Source organism: Somniosus microcephalus, chromosome 4 (genome assembly GCF_052327205.1).
Source record: "Somniosus microcephalus isolate GS21.2 chromosome 4, FLI_Smic_1.0, whole genome shotgun sequence".
Classification (NCBI taxonomy): Eukaryota; Metazoa; Chordata; class Chondrichthyes; order Squaliformes; family Somniosidae; genus Somniosus; species Somniosus microcephalus.
Genome location: NC_140990.1, coordinates 42,950,885 through 42,970,387, shown reverse-complemented (window position 1 = coordinate 42,970,387; position 19,503 = coordinate 42,950,885). Strand labels below are relative to the sequence as shown.

General features: G+C 51.4%; 2 protein-coding genes across 2 annotated transcripts in view; one reads left to right on the top strand and one right to left on the bottom strand.

The window, feature by feature from the left end:
• LOC147118736 (uncharacterized) overlaps positions 1–19,503 on the bottom strand; it is a 75,713-nt gene that overhangs the window by 18,489 nt on the left and 37,721 nt on the right. The gene's annotated exons all lie outside the window — the stretch shown is intronic.
• On the top strand, positions 8,814–11,471 carry LOC147118738 (uncharacterized). Its single transcript, XM_085987035.1, has 2 exons — positions 8,814–8,912; positions 10,045–11,471. Exons 1-2 carry the CDS (start codon positions 8,814–8,816, stop codon positions 10,852–10,854), a joined length of 909 nt encoding a protein of 302 aa, XP_085843161.1. The 3' UTR covers positions 10,855–11,471.

Sequence of the window (19,503 nt, the reverse complement as noted above, 5' to 3'; positions counted from 1 at the left end):
CTGTTTGTGTCACTGGGCTACAGGAGGCCATTTTTAACCGAAGGAAAACTGGTCACAGCAAACAAAGAGTTTAACAGACTGTCCCTGGTCCACTCGAACCCCCACCTTCTCTCTCTCACTATTTATCGGCACGGCTGCAGTAATTGCTCCTCTGACCTTTCCTCTCTTGTCTCTCCTACACCCCTAATACACGGCCTGACACAATCTCCCTCCCCCGACATCCTCACTGTGCTGGAATCCACACCAGTCTCCCCATCTGCTCCTTGTTCTCTCCCTGGATCCTAAAACTACTGAACTCACTCTTCCCCTCCTGAAGTCTACAGGCTCTAAAACTGAAGCTCTGTGTCCCTCAGTCCCGACTCCTTGATTTACCTCCCCTTCTCTCCTCCTCTTTCCCCCTTGGTTGTGTTCCAGACTCTGGGCCTTGGGCCTTCCCCGGGGATTCTCAGTATGAACAGGTGGGATGTGTTTGGAGACAGGGTGTCCCGGCTCTCCACCTTTAAAGGGACAAGGAGACGCCCAGCTGGGCTGAATGGCCCTGCTTTATGACATCACTGCAGCACCTAGCAACCAGCCTCCCTGAGCCCTGCTCATTATGGGCTGGGTTTAGCTCAGTGCTGTTACAGGAAGGGAAACAGGAGCAGGATTCGCCCCGTGTGGAGCCCAGGATTAATGGGGAGAGGTACAGGATCAATTTATACCTTATTGAGTGAGCAATGTCATTGTCCCGGACACTCCCTGTCGCTCGGTATCAGTGTCGGGGAGCGGCTGATGGGTTTACTCTGTATCTAACCCGTGCTGTACCCGACTGGAGAGTGTTTGATGCTGACACTAGGGGCTCAGCTCCACGAGCACAACATTTAACCCAAAGATGATTTGATAAACCCATCAGCTTCTCCCCTGGACACAGGTCCTGAAGGACAGGGAGGTTCTCTGATATTTTGGTTGGTGTCGTTGATCAAGTTTAAACACCTCGCTCACATCTCCTCTCACCCTGCTTTGTTCTAATGAGAAGTGCCCCAGTTTCTCTCGTCTCTCCTCCTGGGAAAGAGAAGTTCACCTCAGTTAGAAACTCAAACAGGCGCTTCACTGCAGACAGGTCATCATGAGGAAACATTTCTTTACCCAGCGAGTTATTATGACCTGGAATGCACTGCCTGAAAGGGTGGAGGAAGCAGATTCAAGAGTAACTTTCAAAAGAGAATTGGATAAATATTTGAAGGGAAAACATTTACCGGGATATGGGGAAAGAGCAAGGGAGTGGGACTAATTGGATAGCTCTCCCAAAGAGCTGGCACAAGCATGATGGGCCGAATGATCGCCTTTTGTGCTGTATCATTCTATGATTCTCTGATAACTAAAGCCTCTCATCCGTGGTATAACCTCAGTGAATTTATTCTGCAGCCTCTCTGTGGCCCCGACATCCTTCCCAGTGTAAGATGCCCAAAACTTATTCTAACTGCAGCCGAACCGATGATTTTGTTTTCTACGCCCCATTTATAAAAAACCTCGGGTAACATTTTTAAACCACCTTATAAACTTGTCCTCCAACTTTTAAAGATTTGTGTATCTGATCTCCCTGTAGATTTTAGAGATATTAACATAACATGGTTAAAATACATTGACATCAAATGTCTGATATGTGTATTATGGGAAAGAGAAGTTTAGTCTGAGTTAGAAACTCAAACAGGCGTTTCACTGCAGACAGGTCACCATGGCAACACTGATAAGACATTCCATTCACTGAATTGTAATCAGATCAGGGGAAAGTACAGGTTTTGTCTGTTATTAACGATAATATAAGCTTAAAGCAGAGTGAGTAATAGAATAGACTAGATTATAATGTGTGATGTTTATACCTATAATTGTGAAACTATAAGAAATAACATAATTAACAGCAGGCAGGGTAGTTTAGGGATAATGAGAACATTACTGAAGAAAAGTAACTGCTGGGAACCAGGGAAAGTGTCCTTGTAAATCACAGATTAGAGAAATTCCAGCTGTCTTTTCCTCACTTCCTGCCAAAACCCAGAGTCCGGTGCCAGAGATGGATCACTACAGGGTATAAAAGTGAGGGGATCCTGATGTAAGGGGGCAGTCGGGACTGGAGACACCGGAGATCAAGCTCAGGGCGCCCGAGGTTCCATCCAGCGGGCTGACCCCGTGTAAGTTACTGTGGACTCGCGGGACTTGTATGTTTACTCTGATAGAGGATCAATGTAAGGTACGGTAGAGGACAGAGAATCTGCTCATCTTATATTTCTTAATGAGGTGTTAAAGTTGCTGAGACTAGACTCTCGAACCTGCTAATTAATAAGACAAGGCATTAGCTCGAATCTTACACCTCTTTACTGTTCTACTCCTCTACTGCTTTTATTTTATTTTACTATTTAATGTACATTTCCTACGATTATCTTCCTCCCAAAATGTATAACCTCACATTTCTCTGTGTTAAATTTCATCTATCATCTACCGGCCCCATTTACTAACCTGTGTATTCACATTGAAGTCACTTGTAGTGCTTTTCACAGTTCCCCACGCTCCCTGTTTCTGGAGATTTTGATCTTGTGCCCCATAAACCCAAGCCCAGATCATTACTCTATACTGTATTAAGAGCAATGGTGCCAACACTGACCCTGGGGGACACCACTGTTTACATCCCTCCAGTCTGAAGAACATCCATTAACCACTACTCTCTGTTTTCTGCCCTTTACCCAACTTCCTATCCACGCTGCCCCACTCTCTTTAATACCGTGAGCCTTAATTTGATCAACAAGCCTCCTGTCCGGCACCTTATCAAACACCTTTTGACAATCCATCTCCACAACATCCACTACATTTCCTTTCTCACTACACTGTTATTTCCTGAAATAATCCCTGCTGTCTGTCCTGAATGAATCCATTTCACTACCAAATGGTGCAATGTTTGCTCCACCCCACAGGGTTTCATCTGTTTAAAGCCACAACAGAAAGGTCCAGTTTTCTCCGGGAGTTTGAGAGAAATCAGGTTTGAAAATGATGCAGAGTTTCAGCCAATGAGGGAGCTCCGGGCTGAGCCCCGCCCACTGGGTGCCGCAAGCCCCGCCCCTCTCAGACTCTGATTGGCTGGAAGACCAACCACCCACTCGGTCCTCCAGCCCCGCCCCGCTCTTCCTATTGGTCCGGAGCTCCAGTCATTCATTCGGGCAGTGTGAGCTGAGCATGTGTGGGCGGCAGTGGCAACTTTGGGTGAGGCGGCTGCTTCTTCTTAGGCAGTCCCTCGGAACCGAGGATGACTTGCTTCCACTAACAATGAGTTCTCAGGTGACTGATGAGTCCAGTGCGGGACCTACAGTCTCTGTCACAGGTGGGGCAGACGGTGGTTGAAGGGGTGGGTGGGTGGGGAGCTTGGGTTGACGTGCGCTCCTTGCGCTGCCTGCGCTTGGCTTCCGTTTGCTCCCGGCGAAGAGACTCGAGGTGTTCGGCGCCTTCCCGGATGCTTCTCCTCCACTTTGTGCGGTCTTGGGCCAGGGATTCCCAGGTGTCGGTGGGGATGTTGCACTTTTTCAAGGAGGCTTTGAGGGTGTCCTTGAAGCGTTTCCTCTGCCCACCTGGGGCTCTCTTGCCGTGCCGGAGCTCCGAGTAGAGCGCTTGTTTTGGGAGTCTCGTATCGGGCATGCGGACAATGTGACCCGTCCATCGGAGCTGATCGACCATGGTCAAAGCTTCGATGCTGGGGATGTTGGCCTAAGCAAGAACACTGACGTTGGTGTGCCTATCCTGCCAATGGATTTGCAGGATCTTGCGGAGGCAGCGTTGGCGGTACCTCTCCAGTGCTTTGAGGTGCCTGCTGTACATGGTCCATGTCTCTGAGGCATACAGCAGGGCGGGTATCACTGCTGCTCTGTAGACCATGAGCTTAGTGCCGGGTTTGAGGTCCTGGTCTTCAAACACTCTCTTCCTCAGGCGACCGAAGGCTGCACTGGCACACTGAAAGCGGTGTTGGACTTCGTCATCGATGTCTGCCCTTGTTGACAGTATGCTCCCGAGGTATGGAAAGTGGTCCACGTTGTCCAAGGCCTTGTCGTGGATTTTGATAATCGGGGGCAGTACTGTGTGGCGGGGGCAGGTTGGTAGAGGACCTTTGTCTTATGGAATGTTTAGTGTAAGGCCTATGCTCTCGTACGCTTCGGTGAAAGCATTGACGATGGTTTGGAGTTCGACCTCAGTGTGCACAGACGCAAGCGTCGTCTGCATACTGTAATTCGACAACAGAGGATGGGACGACCTTGGATCGGGACTGGAGGTGACGGAGGTTGAACAGTTTCCCGTTTGTTCTGTAAATTAGCTCCACTCCAGTGGGGAGCTTACTGAGGGTGAGATGGAGCATTGCAGCAAGGAAGATAGAGAAGAGCGTTGGTGCGATGATGCAGCCTTGCTTGACCCCGGTTCCTATGTGAATTGGGTCTGTGGTGGAACTGTTGGTCAGGATCGCGGCTTGCATATTGTCGTGAAGCAGGTGGAGGATGGTGACAAACTTTTGAGGGCAGCCGAATTTGAGGAGGACACTCCATAATCCCTCACGGTTGACAGTGTCGAAGGCCTTTGTGAGGTCAAAGGCGGCCATGTAGAGCGGTTGGTGCTGTTCCCTGCATTTCTCTTGTAATTGATGTGCGGTGAAGATCATGTCCATTGTGCCCCTTAGTGGGCGGAATCCGCATTGCGACTCTGGGAGGAGCTCTTCGGCCACTGGGAGAAGGCGATTGAGGAGGATTCTTGCGATGACTTTCCCTGTGGCAGACAGCAGGGAAACTCCTCTGTAATTACCGCAATCGGACTTGTCACCTTTCTTGAAGATGGTCACAATTACGGTGTCTCTGAGATCCCCTGGCATGCTCTCCTCCTTCCAGGTAAGAGAAGTTACCACGTCCCTAATAATAGATTCTAGCATTTTCCCTTGCATTGATGATTTGGACTTAGGATTAACGAACTCAATTTGCAGATGATACCAAACTAGGGGGTATAGCTAACACTGAGGAGGAATGCAACAAAATACAAGAAGATATTTAAAAACTTGCAGACTGGGCAGTTAAGTGGCAAATGAACTTTAACATCGATAAATCTGAGGTGATGCACTTTGGTTGGAAAAACAAAGACCACCGACACCTTAGAAAATAACAAACTGAATGGGATAAAAGAGCAAAGGGATTGAGGGATACAGGTGAACAAATCATTTAAAAACAGCATCGCAGGTCAGAAAAGCAATTAACAACGTTAACAAAGCAGTGGGATTTATTTCTAGGTGTATAGAATTCAAAAGTAGTGAAGTTATGTTAAACTTGTATAGGACCTGGTCAGGCCACACTTCCCACAGGCGTACTGTGCACAGTTCTGGTCTCCATACTATAAAAAAGAGATTGATAGACCGGAGAAAGTGCAAAAAAGATTTACAAGGATGGTACAAGGACTGAGAGATTACAGCTATCAGGAAAGATTAAACACGTTGGGACTTCCTGAGAAAACTGAAGACTTAGAGGTGACCTGATAGAAATCTTTAAAATGATGAATGGGTTGGACAGGGTAGATGTGGAAAGAATATTTCCACTTGTGGGAGAATCTAAAATTAGGGCCATAAATACAAGAGAGTTACTAATAAATCCAACAGGGAAAGAAGGTGAAATGTCTTTACTCAGAGAGTGGTTAGAATGTGGAACTCGCTGCCACAGGAAGTGGTAAATAGCTCAGATGCTTTCAAAAGGAAACGAGATGAGTCTAGGAGAGAAGGGAATAGAAAGATATGCTGAAAGGCTGAGATGAGGCAGACAGAATGGGAGGAGACTCGTGTGGAGGATAAACAGCAGCACCAGAGACAAGTGGGGCCGAATGGCCTGTATCTGGGCTGTATATTCCATGTCATTCGATCACTAAAGTCAATGAAACTTCAACCCTGTGATTCCAGGCACCAGACAGCTGGAGCCACGCATGCTGGGATACTCAGGAGCAACACTCGGATACATTCACAACACAGGCCCACCACTACAATTATACACAGCTTCAGAATATCAATACACTCACAGCGCAGGCCCGCCATTACAATTATACACAACTTCAGAAAATAAATACACTCACAGCGCAGGCCCGCCATTACAATTATACACAGCTTCAGAAAATCAATACACTCACAGCGCAGGCCCAGCATTACAATTATACACATCTTCAGCAAATCAATACCGAACTGAAGTAGTTTATTATTCAGTACAACAAATTCAGTGGCTGATTAGCACGGGTAAGATACAGAGTAAAGCTCCCTCTACACTGTCCCATCAAACACTTCCAGGGCAGGTACAGCACGGGTTAGATACAGAGTAAAGCTCCCTCTACACTGTCCCATGAAACACTCCCAGGGCAGGAACAGCACGGGTTAGATACAGAGTAAAGCTCGATCTACAGGGTACCTCTCCTCCCCTGAAGGTGCTGACTCTGACTGGGTTCAGTTCTACACTCACTGGTTCCCCTCCCTCTCCTCCCCTGAAGGTGCTGACTCTGGCTGGGTTCAGTTCTACACTCACTGGTTCCCCTCCCTCTCCTCCCCTGAAGGTACTGACTCTGGCTGGGTTCAGTTCTACACTCACTGGTTCCCCTCCCTCTCCTGCCCTGAAGGTGCTGACTCTGGCTGGGTTCAGTTCTACACTCACTGGTTCCCCTCCCTCTCCTCCCCTGAAGGTACTGACTCTGGCTGGGTTCAGTTCTACACTCACTGGTTCCCCTCTCTCTCCTCCCCTGAAGGTTCTGACTCTGGCTGGGTTCAGTTCTACACTCACTGGTTCCCCTCCATCTCCTCCCCTGAAGATGCTGACTCTGGCTGGGTTCGGTTCTACACTCACTGGTTCCCCTCTCTCTCCTCCCCTGAAGGTGCTGACTCTGGCTGGGTTCAGTTCTACACTCACTGGTTCCCCTCTCTCTCCTCCTCTGAAGGTGCTGACTCTGGCTGGGTTCAGTTCTACACTCACTGGTTCCCCTCCATCTCCTCCCCTGAAGATGCTGACTCTGGCTGGGTTCGGTTCTACACTCACTGGTTCCCCTCTCTCTCCTCCCCTGAAGGTGCTGACTCTGGCTGGGTTCAGTTCTACACTCACTGGTTCCCCTCTCTCTCCTCCTCTGAAGGTGCTGACTCTGGCTGGGTTCAGTTCTACACTCACTGGTTCCCCTCCATCTCCTCCCCTGAAGATGCTGACTCTGGCTGGGTTCAGTTCGACACTCACTGGTTCCCCTCTCTCTCCTCCCCTGAAGGTGCTGACTCTGGCTGGGTTCAGTTCTACATTCACTGGTTCCCCTCCCTCTCCTCCCCTGAAGGTGCTGACTCTGGCTGGGTTCAGTTCTACACTCACTGGTTCCCGTCCCTCTCCTCCCCTGAAGGTGCTGACTGTGGCTGGGTTCAGTTCTACACTCACTGGTTCCTCTCTCTCTCCTCCCCTGAAGGTGCTGACTCTGGCTGGGTTCAGTTCTACACTCACTGGTTCCCCTCCCTCTCCTCCCCTGAAGGTGCTGACTGGCTGGGTTCAGTTCTACACTCACGGGGTCCCCTCCCCTGAAGGTGCTGACTCTGGCTGGGTTCAGTTCTACATTCACTGGTGCCCCTCGCTCTCCTCCCCTGAAGGTGCTGACTCTGGCTGGGTTCAGTTCTACACTCACTTGTTCCCCTCCCTCTCCTCCCCTGAAGGTGCTGACTCTGGCGGGGTTCAGTTCTACACTCACTGGTTCCCCTCCCTCTCCTATCCTGAAGGTGCTGACTCTGGCTGGGTTCAGTTCTACATTCACTGGTGCCCCTCGCTCTCCTCCCCTGAAGGTGCTGACTCTGGCTGGGTTCAGTTCTACACTCACTTGTTCCCCTCCCTCTCCTCCCCTGAAGGTGCTGACTCTGGCGGGGTTCAGTTCTACACTCACTTGTTCCCCTCCCTCTCCTCCCCTGAAGGTGCTGACTCTGGCTGGGTTCTGTTCTACACTCACTGGTTCCATTCCCTCTCCTCCCCTGAAGGTGCTGACTCTGGCTGGGTTCAGTTCTACACTCACTGGTTCCCCTCCCTCTCCTATCCTGAAGGTGCTGACTCTGGCTGGGTTCAGTTCTACACTCACTGGTTCCCCTCCCTCTCCTATCCTGAAGGTGCTGACTCTGGCTGGGTTCAGTTCTACACTCACTGGTTTCCCTCCCTCTCCTCCCCTGAAGGTGCTGACTCCGGCTGGGTTCTGTTCTAATCTCACTGGTTCCCCTCCCTCTCCTCCCCTGAAGGTGCTGACTCTGGCTGGGTTCTGTTCTAAACTCACTGGTTCCCCGCCCTCTCCTCCCCTGAAGGTGCTGACTCTGGCTGGGTTCAGTTCTACACTCACTGGTTCCCCACATTTCGTAAACAGTTTCGGGCACATTGTTAAACACACACACAGCAGAAGCACATTAATCTGATGCGCGATCACTTTCACACAAGCAGGCAGCGGTGTGAAGCCTCCTGAGAGTCTGGCCCCTTTACAGCCAGTATTTACAGGAGCTGGGACATGGAAAAGAGTCTAATTAAAATGAGTCATATATATTTGTCAATTAAAAATGGTAACTTCATCATTTACAGACGCTCCCTGGCCAGTCACTATTTCGCCTTCATTTACAGACGCTCCCTGACCAGTCCCCATTTCTCCTCCATTTACAGACGCTCCCTGACTTCCTGTCTGTCCCGGAGTTTGGCGCGGGGCCCCTTTGCTGAGCAAATCGGGAGAAACCGGGAAGCGGCGGGCGGATGCTCAGCTCACACTGCCCGGTTGATTGACGGGAGCTCCCGACCAATAGGATGAGCGGGACGGGACTGGAGGACCGAGCGAGCGGCGGGTCCTCCAACCAATCGGAGTGTGAGGGGCGGGGCTTCACCTTTAAACCAGAACAACAGAAGGTGAGCTGAGCATGCGCAGGCCTTGGCAGCAGCCGCTGACGCATCAGGTGAGAGGTCAGGGAGCGGGTTCATGAACCCCGGGGGGACGCGGGCCGCTCACACCCCGAGCTCAGGGAGCGGGTTCATGAACCCCGGGGGGACGCGGGCCGCTCACACCCCGAGCTCAGGGAGCGGGTTCATGAACCCCGGGGGGACGCGGGCCGCTCACACCTCGAGCTCCGGGAGCGGGCTCATGAACCCCGGGGGGACGCGGGCCGCTCACACCCCGAGCTCCGGGAGCGGGTACATGAACCCCGGGGGGACGCGGGCCGCTCACACCCCGAGCTCAGGGAGCGGGTTCATGAACCCTGGGGGGAGGCGGGCCGCTCACACCCCGAGCTCAGGGAGCGGGTTCATCAACCCTGGGGGGACGCGGGCTGCTCACGCCCCGAGTGCGGCCCCAGGCCCCATTATTAAAACACTCAACATTATCCGCTTCACAAACACCCGGGGTGGGCCTCAGGCCCCGAACAAGAGCCTCCGGGCCGGGCGTTTGCCCCGAGCGGGGCGGCAGCTGCGGGGCTTTCTCTCGGTGACAGGCCCGGGGTAACGGCCGCCATCTTGAGAGGCTCAGGGGGCAGCAGGGCGCATGCGCGGCCCCCTTGGCCAGGAACCAGGAGGAGAGAATCTTGTCAATTTCTATCCTGGACTCACAGTGATGGCTTTTGTAAACTCCTTTTACAGGCTGTGAGAAGGGCAGCATTTACACACCGCAAACTCAAACCAAACATCACATCAAGATTTGACAGAGTCAGGACCTGAATATCATCAGCCTTTGAATGTGGAAGGAGAAATATTTGTCTGTTCTGTCTGTGGGAAAAGATTTCAAACATCAGTGTGACTGGAAAAGCACCAAGACTCTCACACCCGAGTGAGAGTGTTCCAGCGCACTGACTGTGGAAAGAGCTTTAACCAGTTACACAGCCTGAAAAAACATCGCACCGTTCACAGCGGGGAGAAACCGTACACGTGTTCTGTGTGTGGACAAGGCTTCAACTGATCAGCCAACCTGGAGAGACTTGAGGACACCCACTCCATGGAGAAACCGTGGAAATGTGGGGACTGTGGGAAGGGATTCAAATACCCCTCCCAGCTGGAAACTCATTATTACAGTCACACAGGAGAGAGACCGTTCACCTGCTCTGTGTGTGGGAAGGGATTCACTAAATCATCCGGCCTTGTGACACACCAGCGAATTCACACCGGGGAGAGGCCGTTCACCTGCTCTGTGTGTGGGAAGGGATTCACTAAATCATCCGGCCTTGTGACACACCAGCGAATTCACACCGGAGAGAGGCCGTTCACCTGCTCTGTGTGTGGGAAGGGATTCACTAAATCATCCGGCCTTGTGACACACCAGCGAATTCACACCGGGGAGAGGCCGTTCACCTGCTCTGTGTGTGGGAAGGGATTCACAGAGTTGTCTAAGCTCCAGACACACCAACTTGTTCACACTGATAAGAGACCTTTTCAGTGTTCTGACTGTGAGAACAAGTATAAAAGCAAACATGATCTGCTGACACACCAACGCAGTCACACTGGGGAGAGGCTGTTCACCTGCTCCGTGTGTGGGAAGAGATTCTCTTGGTCATCCAACCTGCTGAGACACCGACTTGTTCACAGTGACGAGAGACCTTTTAATTGTTCTGTCTGCGAGAAGACCTTTAAAACCACAAAGGATCTGCTGACACACCAACTGGTTCACACTGATGAGAGACCATTCAAATGTTCTGTCTGTGAGAAGACCTTTAAAAGCACAAGGGATCTGCTGACACACCAACGCACTCACACTGGGGAGAGGCCGTTCACCTGCTCTGTGTGTGGGAAGATTCACCCGTTCATCCGACCAGCTAAAACACCAGCGAGTTCACACGTGACGGCAGGGGTTGGATTCTGCTGTTAATCACATCCAGGACTGAACCATGTTCACTCTAACAGTTGGGTTTCATTTCTGCTGATCTTAAACTCCAGCTCAGTTACAGGGGTTCTTATTATTCTGGATAAACCATCTGGGGTTTTACCTGCCAGCATAGGTCTAGAGGTGAATAACGTCTGCCTCGTCGAACTGTCTTACAGTGAACCTAGTTTGGATCACCGCTTAATCTTCGATCTTCAGTGGAATACAAGCCGAGTCTGTGCAAACTGTGCTCATAATTTATCCCTTTTAGCCCCGGGATCATTCTGGTGAATCTGCGCTGCTCCCTCTCCAAGGCCAATATATCCTTCCTGAGGGGCCGAGCCCAGATCTGAATCCAGTGCTCCAGATTGGGTCTAACCAGAGCTCTGTACAGCTGTAACATCACTTCCACCCCTTATTGGTTACTAGGTGCTGCTTGATGACTCTTTCCATCACTCTGATGATTGAGAGCAGGCTGACAGGATGGTAATTGGCCGGGTTGAATCTTCTACACTCCTCATTGACCAGGGCTGGTTGTCTGCCTTGATGGTGATGGAGGAGTGAGGGCCACGAGTTTACAGATTTTGGTGGAACACAATTCAGCTACTGCTGTGGACCCACAGCGCCTCATGGATGCCCAGTTTGGAGCTGCTAGATCTGTTCTTAATCTATCCGCACGGTGGTAGTGCCACACGATACGATGGTGGGGATCCTCAGTGTGTGGACAGTATTTGGTCTCCACAAGGACTGTGTAGTGGTCACTCCGACTAATACTGTCATAAACAGACGGATCTGCAACAGGTAGATTGCTGAGGACGAGGTCAAGTAGGTTATTCCCGCGTGTTGGTTCTCTCACCAGCTGCCTGCGCTGACAGTGTTTGTGATGGTTTAATGGTGGTGTAAAGTTAAGGCACATGGGATTGGGGGCAAGGTATTGACTTGGATAGAGAACTGGTTGGCAGATAGAAAGCAAAGAGTTGGAATAAACGGGTCTTTTTCCGAGTGGCAGGCAGTAACTAGTGGGGTACCGCAGGGATCGGTCCTTGGACCCCAGCTATTCACAATATATATTAATGATCTAGACAAGGGAACTAGAAGTAATATCTCCAAATTTGCAGAAAACACAAAGTTGGGTGGGCGTGTGTGCTGTGAGGAGGATGCCGAGAAACTCCAGGATGATTTGGACAGGTTGGGTGATTGGGCAAAAGCATGGCAGATGCAATATAACGTGGATAAATGTGAGGTTATCCACTTTGGTGTCAAAAACAGGAAGGCAGATTATTATCTGAATGGCAATAGATTGGGAGAAGGGGAAGTGCAACGAGACCTGGGTGTCCTTGTGCACCAGTCGCTGAAGGTAAGCATGCAGGTGCAGCAGGCGGTTAAGAAGGCAAATGGTATGTTGGCCTTCATAGCGAGAGGGTTTGAGTACAAGAACAAGGATGTCTTGCTGCAGTTGTACAGGGCCTTGGTGAGACCACATCTTGAGTAATGTGTGCAGTTTTGGTCGCCTTATCTAAGGAAGGATATTCTTGCCATGGAGGGAGTTCAGCAAAGATTCACCAGGCTGATACCTGGGATGGCAGGAATGATGTATGAGGAGAGATTGGGACGACTGGGCTTATACTCACTGGAGTTTAGAAGATTGAGAGGGGATCTCATCGAAACCTATAAAATTCTGTCAGGCCTGGACAGACTAGATGCAGGAAGGATGTTTCTGATGGCCGGGGAGTCCAGAACGATTCTGACTCAGAGGCGAGAGTGCTACCAACTGAGCCACTGGCTGACACTAAAGAACAAGCAGTTCTGACGAAAGGTCATCGACCTGAAACGTTAACTCTGTTTCTCTCTCCACAGATGCTGCCTGACCTGCTGAGTATTTCCAGCAGTTTCTGTTTTTATTAAAGAAACGAGGGAGTGATTGCTGACAGGAAGAATGTTGGGTCATCCTGTGCATGCGCACCTCCCTGGCGGCTGAGGCGAAACACCGACTCGCCCCCACCTGAGCCGTGCACGCGTACCAGATGTTGCGGCTCCGTATGCGTGCCTGATGTTCCAGCCACGGAGATTTATGTGCTGAGCATGTGCGTTGTGGACCAATCGGGACGGGCGATTGTGGAGCAGGAGGGAGAGCGCGGGGGCCATGAGCACATGCGCAGGACTCAGAGTCAACAGGGCGCTTTCTGGAGCACGGGGTCTTGTGGGTATTACAGCCGCCATTACTGCTGATCCTTTCAACCAACCTGTGCAGCAGCTGGGGCCTGAAAATCAGCTTCACTGCCCCTAGGTTCGGAAAGGGGAAAGTTAAACAACAGTTTGCCTCTGATCCTTTTCTGATCTCAATTTACAGCGTTATAGAAGTGGAGCAGTTACAGGCGGGAAGCTCAGACCAAACATCACGTCAAGATCTGACAGAGTCACTCGATTCATCAGGACCTGAATATCATCGGCCTTTGCACATGGAAGGAGAAAGCAGCGATCGCAGCAATGACAAACCGCACACGTGTTCGGTGTGTGGACGCAGATTCAGCCGATCGCCTGACCTGGCGAGACACATGCACCATCACACTGGAGAGAAACCGGGTAATGGATTCAGTTCCCCGTCTGCATTGGAAGTTCAACAACGCAGTCGCACCAGGGACAGTCCGTTCACCTGCTCCGTGTGTGGAAAGGGATTTGTTTGTTCATCCCACCTGCAAACACACCAGCAAGTTCACACTGATGAGAGACCATTTCAGTGTTCTGCCTGTGGGAAGAGCTTTAAAAGCTTTGGGGAGCTGAAGCGACACCAGCGAGTTCACACTGGGGAGAGACCATTTCAGTGTTCTGCCTGTGGGAAGAGCTTTAAAAGCTTTGGGGAGCTCAAGCGACACCAGCGAATTCACACTGGGGAGAGGCTGTTCACCTGCTCCAAGTGTGGGAAGGGATTCACTCAGTCATCCAACCTGCTGAGACACCAGCGCCTCCACACTGGGGAGAGGATATTCATCTGCCCCGAATGTGGGAAGGGATTCACTGTTTCATCCACCCTGCAGACACACCAGCGAGTTCACACTGATGAGAGATCCTTTAAATGTTCTGACTGTGGGAAAAGCTTTAAAAGCTCCGGGCGTTAAAGTCGCCAAGGAGGATCAGCTTGTCGCCCGTTGGGACTCGGGTCAGGGATTGTTCAATGCTGGAGTAGAATTCCTCTTTGGTCTCATCTGGGGCTTCCAGTGTTGGGGCGTACGCACTGATGACCGTAGTGCACTGGTTCTGGGCTAGGGTGTCAGTGTTGGGGCGTACGCACTGATGACCGTAGTGCACTGGTTCCGGGCTAGGGTGTCAGTGTTGGGGCGTACGCACTGATGACCGAAGCACACTGGTTCTGGGCTAGGGTGTCAGTGTTGGGGTGAATGCACTGATGACTGTAGCACACTTGCTCCGGGCTAGGGTGAGCCGAAGAGTTATGAGGCGCTCGTTTATACCGCTAGGAGAGTCTCTGAGACGCCCAACTAGTTCATTTTTTATGGCGAAGCCTACCCCACGGAGGCGGCATTCTTCTTCAGGTTTGCCTTTCCAGAAGAAGGTGTAGCCACCACCTTGCTCCTTGAGCTGGCCTTCCCCTGCCCGCCGGGTCTCACTTAGGGCGGCGATGTCAATGTTGAAACGTCTGAGCTCCCGGGCAACGATAGCAGTACGGCGTTCCGGTCTGTCACTGTTGGGGTTGCCCATGAGGCTGCTGACGTTCCAGGTCCCGAACTTCATTTTAAAGGGTGGGAGATGCCTGTGCGTGAATTCTTTTAACGTGGGGTGGCCGTTGCACACCAGCTACCACACGGGGAGGTGTGATCGGCAGAGAGAGGGTAGGGAAAGCCAACTCCAACGGTACCCTCCTCCTGTCGAAATGCTTAGAACACGGCCTTGTCATAACCAACACCTTGTTCCGTCAGAGAGACAAGTACAAGGCTTCATGGCAACACCCTCGCTCCAAGCACTGGCATCTGCTGGACTACGTCATCGTCTGAGCGAGGGACCGCAAGGACGTCCGCATCACCCGCGCCATGACAGGAGCTGATGACTGCTGGACAGACCACTGTCATCTCCATCAGCATAGCCCCAAAACAGCGGCGGCAACAGAAACAATGCCGCAGGAAAATCAATGCTGGAGCACTCAAAGACCCTGCTAAGAAAGCCCTATTCAGCCTGCGCCTCACAACCAACCTGATGACTCCCAGTGATGCAGAGACACAGAGTGTCCACAGCGCCTTGTCTGCACTCAAGGCCTCCATAATTAGCACCTGTGAAGAGACGCTCGGTCACTCGACCAGGAAACACCAAGACTGGTTCGATGAGAATGACCAGGATATCCAGGAGCTAATAAGCTGCAAGCGCAAGGCATTCCTGATCTGGAAACAGCAACACAACTCGAGAGCAAGAAAGCAGCTCTACAGACGCCTGAAGGCCGAGATCCAACAAAAAACTCGTGACCTAAAGAACAGGTGGTAGGTGGAGAAAGCGCAGGAGATCCAGCAGCTAGCCGACAATCATGACGTGCGTGGATTCTTTAGCGCAGTCAAGATCACCTACGGCCCAAGCACCCAAGGTCCTACCCCACTGCGGGCCAAGAACGGAGAGGTACTCATCAAGGACAGAGAGGCAGTCAGTGCCCGCTGGAAGGAGCACTTCGAAGATCTCCTTAACCATGACTCTGTCTTCAATGCGAGTGTCCTCAACTCCATCCCGCAGCATGCTACCCACCACCTTCTCAGTACAACCCCAGTCCGGCATGAGGTTGAAAAGGCCATCCGACAACTGAAGAACAACAAGGCCTCAGGAGCAGATGGAATCCCCACCGAGGCACTGAAGCATGGCAGAGAAGCACTACTGGCGCGAATTCATGAACTCATTTCTCTTATCTGGAAGGAGGAGAGCATGACAGGGGATCTCAGAGATGCCGTAATTGTGACCATCTTCAAGAAAGGTGACAAGTCCGATTGCGGTAATTACAGAGGAGTTTCCCTGCTGTCTGCCACAGGGAAAGTCATCACAAGAATCCTCCTCAATCGCCTTCTCCCAGTGGCCGAAGAGCTCCTCCCAGAGTCGCAATGCGGATTCCGCCCACTAAGGGGCACAATGGAAATGATCTTCACCGCACGTCAATTACAAGAGAAATGCAGGGAACAGCACCAGCCACTGTACATGGCCTTCTTTGACCTCACAAAGACCTTCGACACTGTCAACCATGAGGGATTATAGAGTGCCCTCCTCAAATTCGGCTGCCCTCAAAAGTTTGTCACCATCCTCCGCCTGATCCTGACCAATGGTTCCACCACAGACCCAATTCACGTACGAACCGGGATCAAGAAAGGCTGTGTCATCGCACCAATGCTCTTCTCGATCTTCCTTGCTGCAATGCTCCATCTCACCCTCAGTAAGCTCCCCACTGGAGTGGAGCTAATCTACAGAACAAACGGGGAACCTCCGTCACCTCCAGTCCAGATCCAAGGTCATCCCATCCTCTGTCGTTGAATTACAGTATGCAGACGATGCTTGCGTCTGCACTCACTCGGAGGTCGAACTCCAAACCATCGTCAACACCTTCACCAAAGCGTACGAGAACATGGGCCTTACACTAAACATCCGTAAGACAAAGGCCCTCTACCAACCTGCCCCCGCCACACAATACTGCACCCCCGATTATCAAAATCCACGACAAGGCCTTGGACAACGTGGACCACTTTCCATACCTCGGGAGCCTACTGTCAACAAGGGCAGATGTCGATGACGAAGTCCAACACCGCCTTCAGTGTGCCAGAGCAGCCTTCGGTCGCCTGAGGCAGAGTGTTTGAAGACCAGGACCTCAAACCCGGCACTAAGCTCATGGTCTACAGAGCAGCAGTGATACCCGCCCTGCTTTATGCCTCAGAGACATGGACCATATACAGCAGGCACCTCAAACCACTAGAGAGGTACCACCAATGCTGCCTCCGCAAGATCCTGCAAATCCATTGGCAGGATAGGCGCACCAATGTCAGTGTTCTTGCTTAGGCCAACATCCCCAGCATCGAAGCTCTGACCATGCTCGATCAGCTCCGATGGACGGGTCACATCGACCACATGCCCTATATGAGACTCCCAAAACAAGCGCTCTACTCGGAGCTCCGACACGGCAAGAGAGCCCCAGGTGGGCAGAGGAAACGCTTCAAGGACACCCTCAAAGCCTCCTTGAAAAAGAGCAACATCCCCACCGACACCTGGGAATCCCTGGCCCAAGACCGCACAAAGTGGAAGAGAAGCATCCGGGAAGGCGCCGAACACTTCGAGTCTGTTCGCCAGGAGCAAACGGAAGCCAAGCGCAAGGAGCGCACATCAACCCAAGCACCCCATCCACCCGTCCCTTCAACCACCGTCTGCCCCACCTGTGACAGAGACTGTGGTCCCACATTGGACTCATCAGTCGCCTGCGAACTCATTTTCACTGTGGAAGCAAGTCATCCTCGGTTCCAAGGGACTGCCTAAGAAGAAGAAGAAAAGCTCCGGGGAGTTGAAGCGACACCAACACCTACACACTGGGGAGAGGCAATTCACCTACTCCGTGTGTGAGAAGGGATTCGCTCGGTCCTCCAACCTGCTGGCACATCAGCGAGTTCACACTGCAGAGAGACCGTTCACCTGTTCCGTGTGTGGGAAGGGATTCACTCATTCATCCACCCTCCTGTCACACCAGCTTGTTCACACTGATGAGAGATCCTTTAAATGTTCTGACTGTGGGAAGAGCTTTAAAAGCTCTAAGAGCCTTAAGAGACACCAGTGTCTTCACACTGATCATCGAATCTAACAGCACAGAAGGAGGTGATTCGGCCCATCGTGTCTGTGCCGGCTCTTTGAAAGAGCTGTCCAATTTAGTCCCAAACCCCAGCTTTATCCTCAGAACTCTGCAAACTAGTTCTCTTCAAGTACATGTCCAATTACTGTTTGAAAGTTCCTGTGGAACCTGATTCCTGCATCCTTTCAGATGGTGCGTTCCAGATCTTAACAACCCTCTGTGTGAAAACAATTCTCCTCATTTCCCTCTAGTTCTTTTAGCAACTATTTTAAATCTGTGACCTTTGGTTACCGACCCACTTGCCAGAGTGAACAGTTTCTCCCTACTTGTTCGATCAAAATCCCTCATCATTTTGAACACCTCTATTAGGTCTCCTCTTAACCTTCTCTGCTCTAAGGGGAACAATCCCAGCTTCTCCAATCTCTCCACATAACTGCAGTCCCTCATCCCTGGTACCATCCTGGTCAACCTCCTCTGCACCCTCTCCAAGGCCTTGACATCCTTCCTAAAGTGTGGTGCCCAGAACTGTACACAAGACTCCAGCTGAGGCCAAAACCCTGCAGCAGTACAAAACCCTGGTTAGACCACACCTGGAGTACTGTGAGCAGTTCTGGGCACCACACCTTAGGAAGGATATATTGGCCTTGGAGGGAGTGCAGCGTAGGTTTACCAGAATGATACCCAGACTTCAAGGGTTAAGTTACGGGGAGGGATTACACAAATTAGGGTTGTATTCCCTGGAATTTAGAAGGTTAAGGTGCGATCTGATCGAAGTTTTCAGGATATTAAGGGGAACAGATAGGGTAGATAGAGAGAAACTATTTCCGCTGGTTGGGGATTCTAGGACTGGGGACATAGTCTAAAAATTAGAGCCAGACCTTTCAGGAGTGAAATTAGGAAACACTTCTACACACAAAGGGTGGTAGAAGTTTGGAACTCTCTTCCGCATAAGGCAATTGATGCGAGATCAATTGTTAATTTTAAATCTGAGATTGATAGGTTTTTGTTAACCAAAGGTATTAAGGGATATGGGCCAAAGGCGGGTGTATGGAGTTAGGTCGCAGATCAGCCATGATCTCATTGAATGGCTGATATACCTATCAATTCATCCAATGAAAAGCGACGAGTTAAGAAAGTAACTATAGGTTTTTATTGGCTAAATAACAGAGCCCACCCTCGTGGGTGATCGGATCCAACAAGGAGGAATACCAGCCAGTCGACCACCTTTATACCTGGGCAAGTAGCTGGAGCCATGGGCGGAGTCAGCAGTGGTCAGCCCAGGTATAACAGCGTGACAAGAGGCGACCTCGTGTAGTGATACAACAGTGTAAACAGTGATAACCATAGTGTAACGATATAACAGTGATAACCATAGTGTAACAATAGTGAACGATAAACGTGGTTTACCACATTCACCCCTTGTTTAGATTTGAGTCCGGCGGGGTGAAGTGTACTACCAGTTCGGGTATGTCAGTCTGTCCGGAGGCCTCGTAAGTCTTTCTGATCGGCGCAGCAGCGGCGGCGGTGTTGCACTCTCCGGTGTTAATGCTGGTGTCTGCGTGGTTGACGAAGGCTCGTGGGGTTCCGGCATGCCGTCTACCTGGGCTGGCTTTGGGGGGGTGGTGGGGGGTAACGGTGGTGTCTCAGGGGTGCCCGAGGGTGCAAGGTCTCGTAAGGAGACTGTGTCCTCCCGCCCGTCTGGGTATGCCATGTAGGCGTACTGGGGGTTGGCGTGCAGGAGGACCACCCTCTCGACCAGGGGGTCCGTTTTATGGGCCCTCACATGCTTTCGCAGTAAGACGGGCCCTGGAGAAGTCAGCCAAGTTGGCAGCGTGGTTCCCGTAGTC

Excerpts from the sequence above, each read along its gene's own strand:
- LOC147118738 (XM_085987035.1), top strand. The coding sequence starts at position 8,814 with ATGAGCGGGACGGGACTGGAGGACCGAGCGAGCGGCGGGTCCTCCAAC. Across the intron at positions 8,913-10,044 it reads TTAAACCAGAACAACAGAAG|CTGGAAACTCATTATTACAG; the intron begins GTGAGCTGAGCA and ends TACCCCTCCCAG.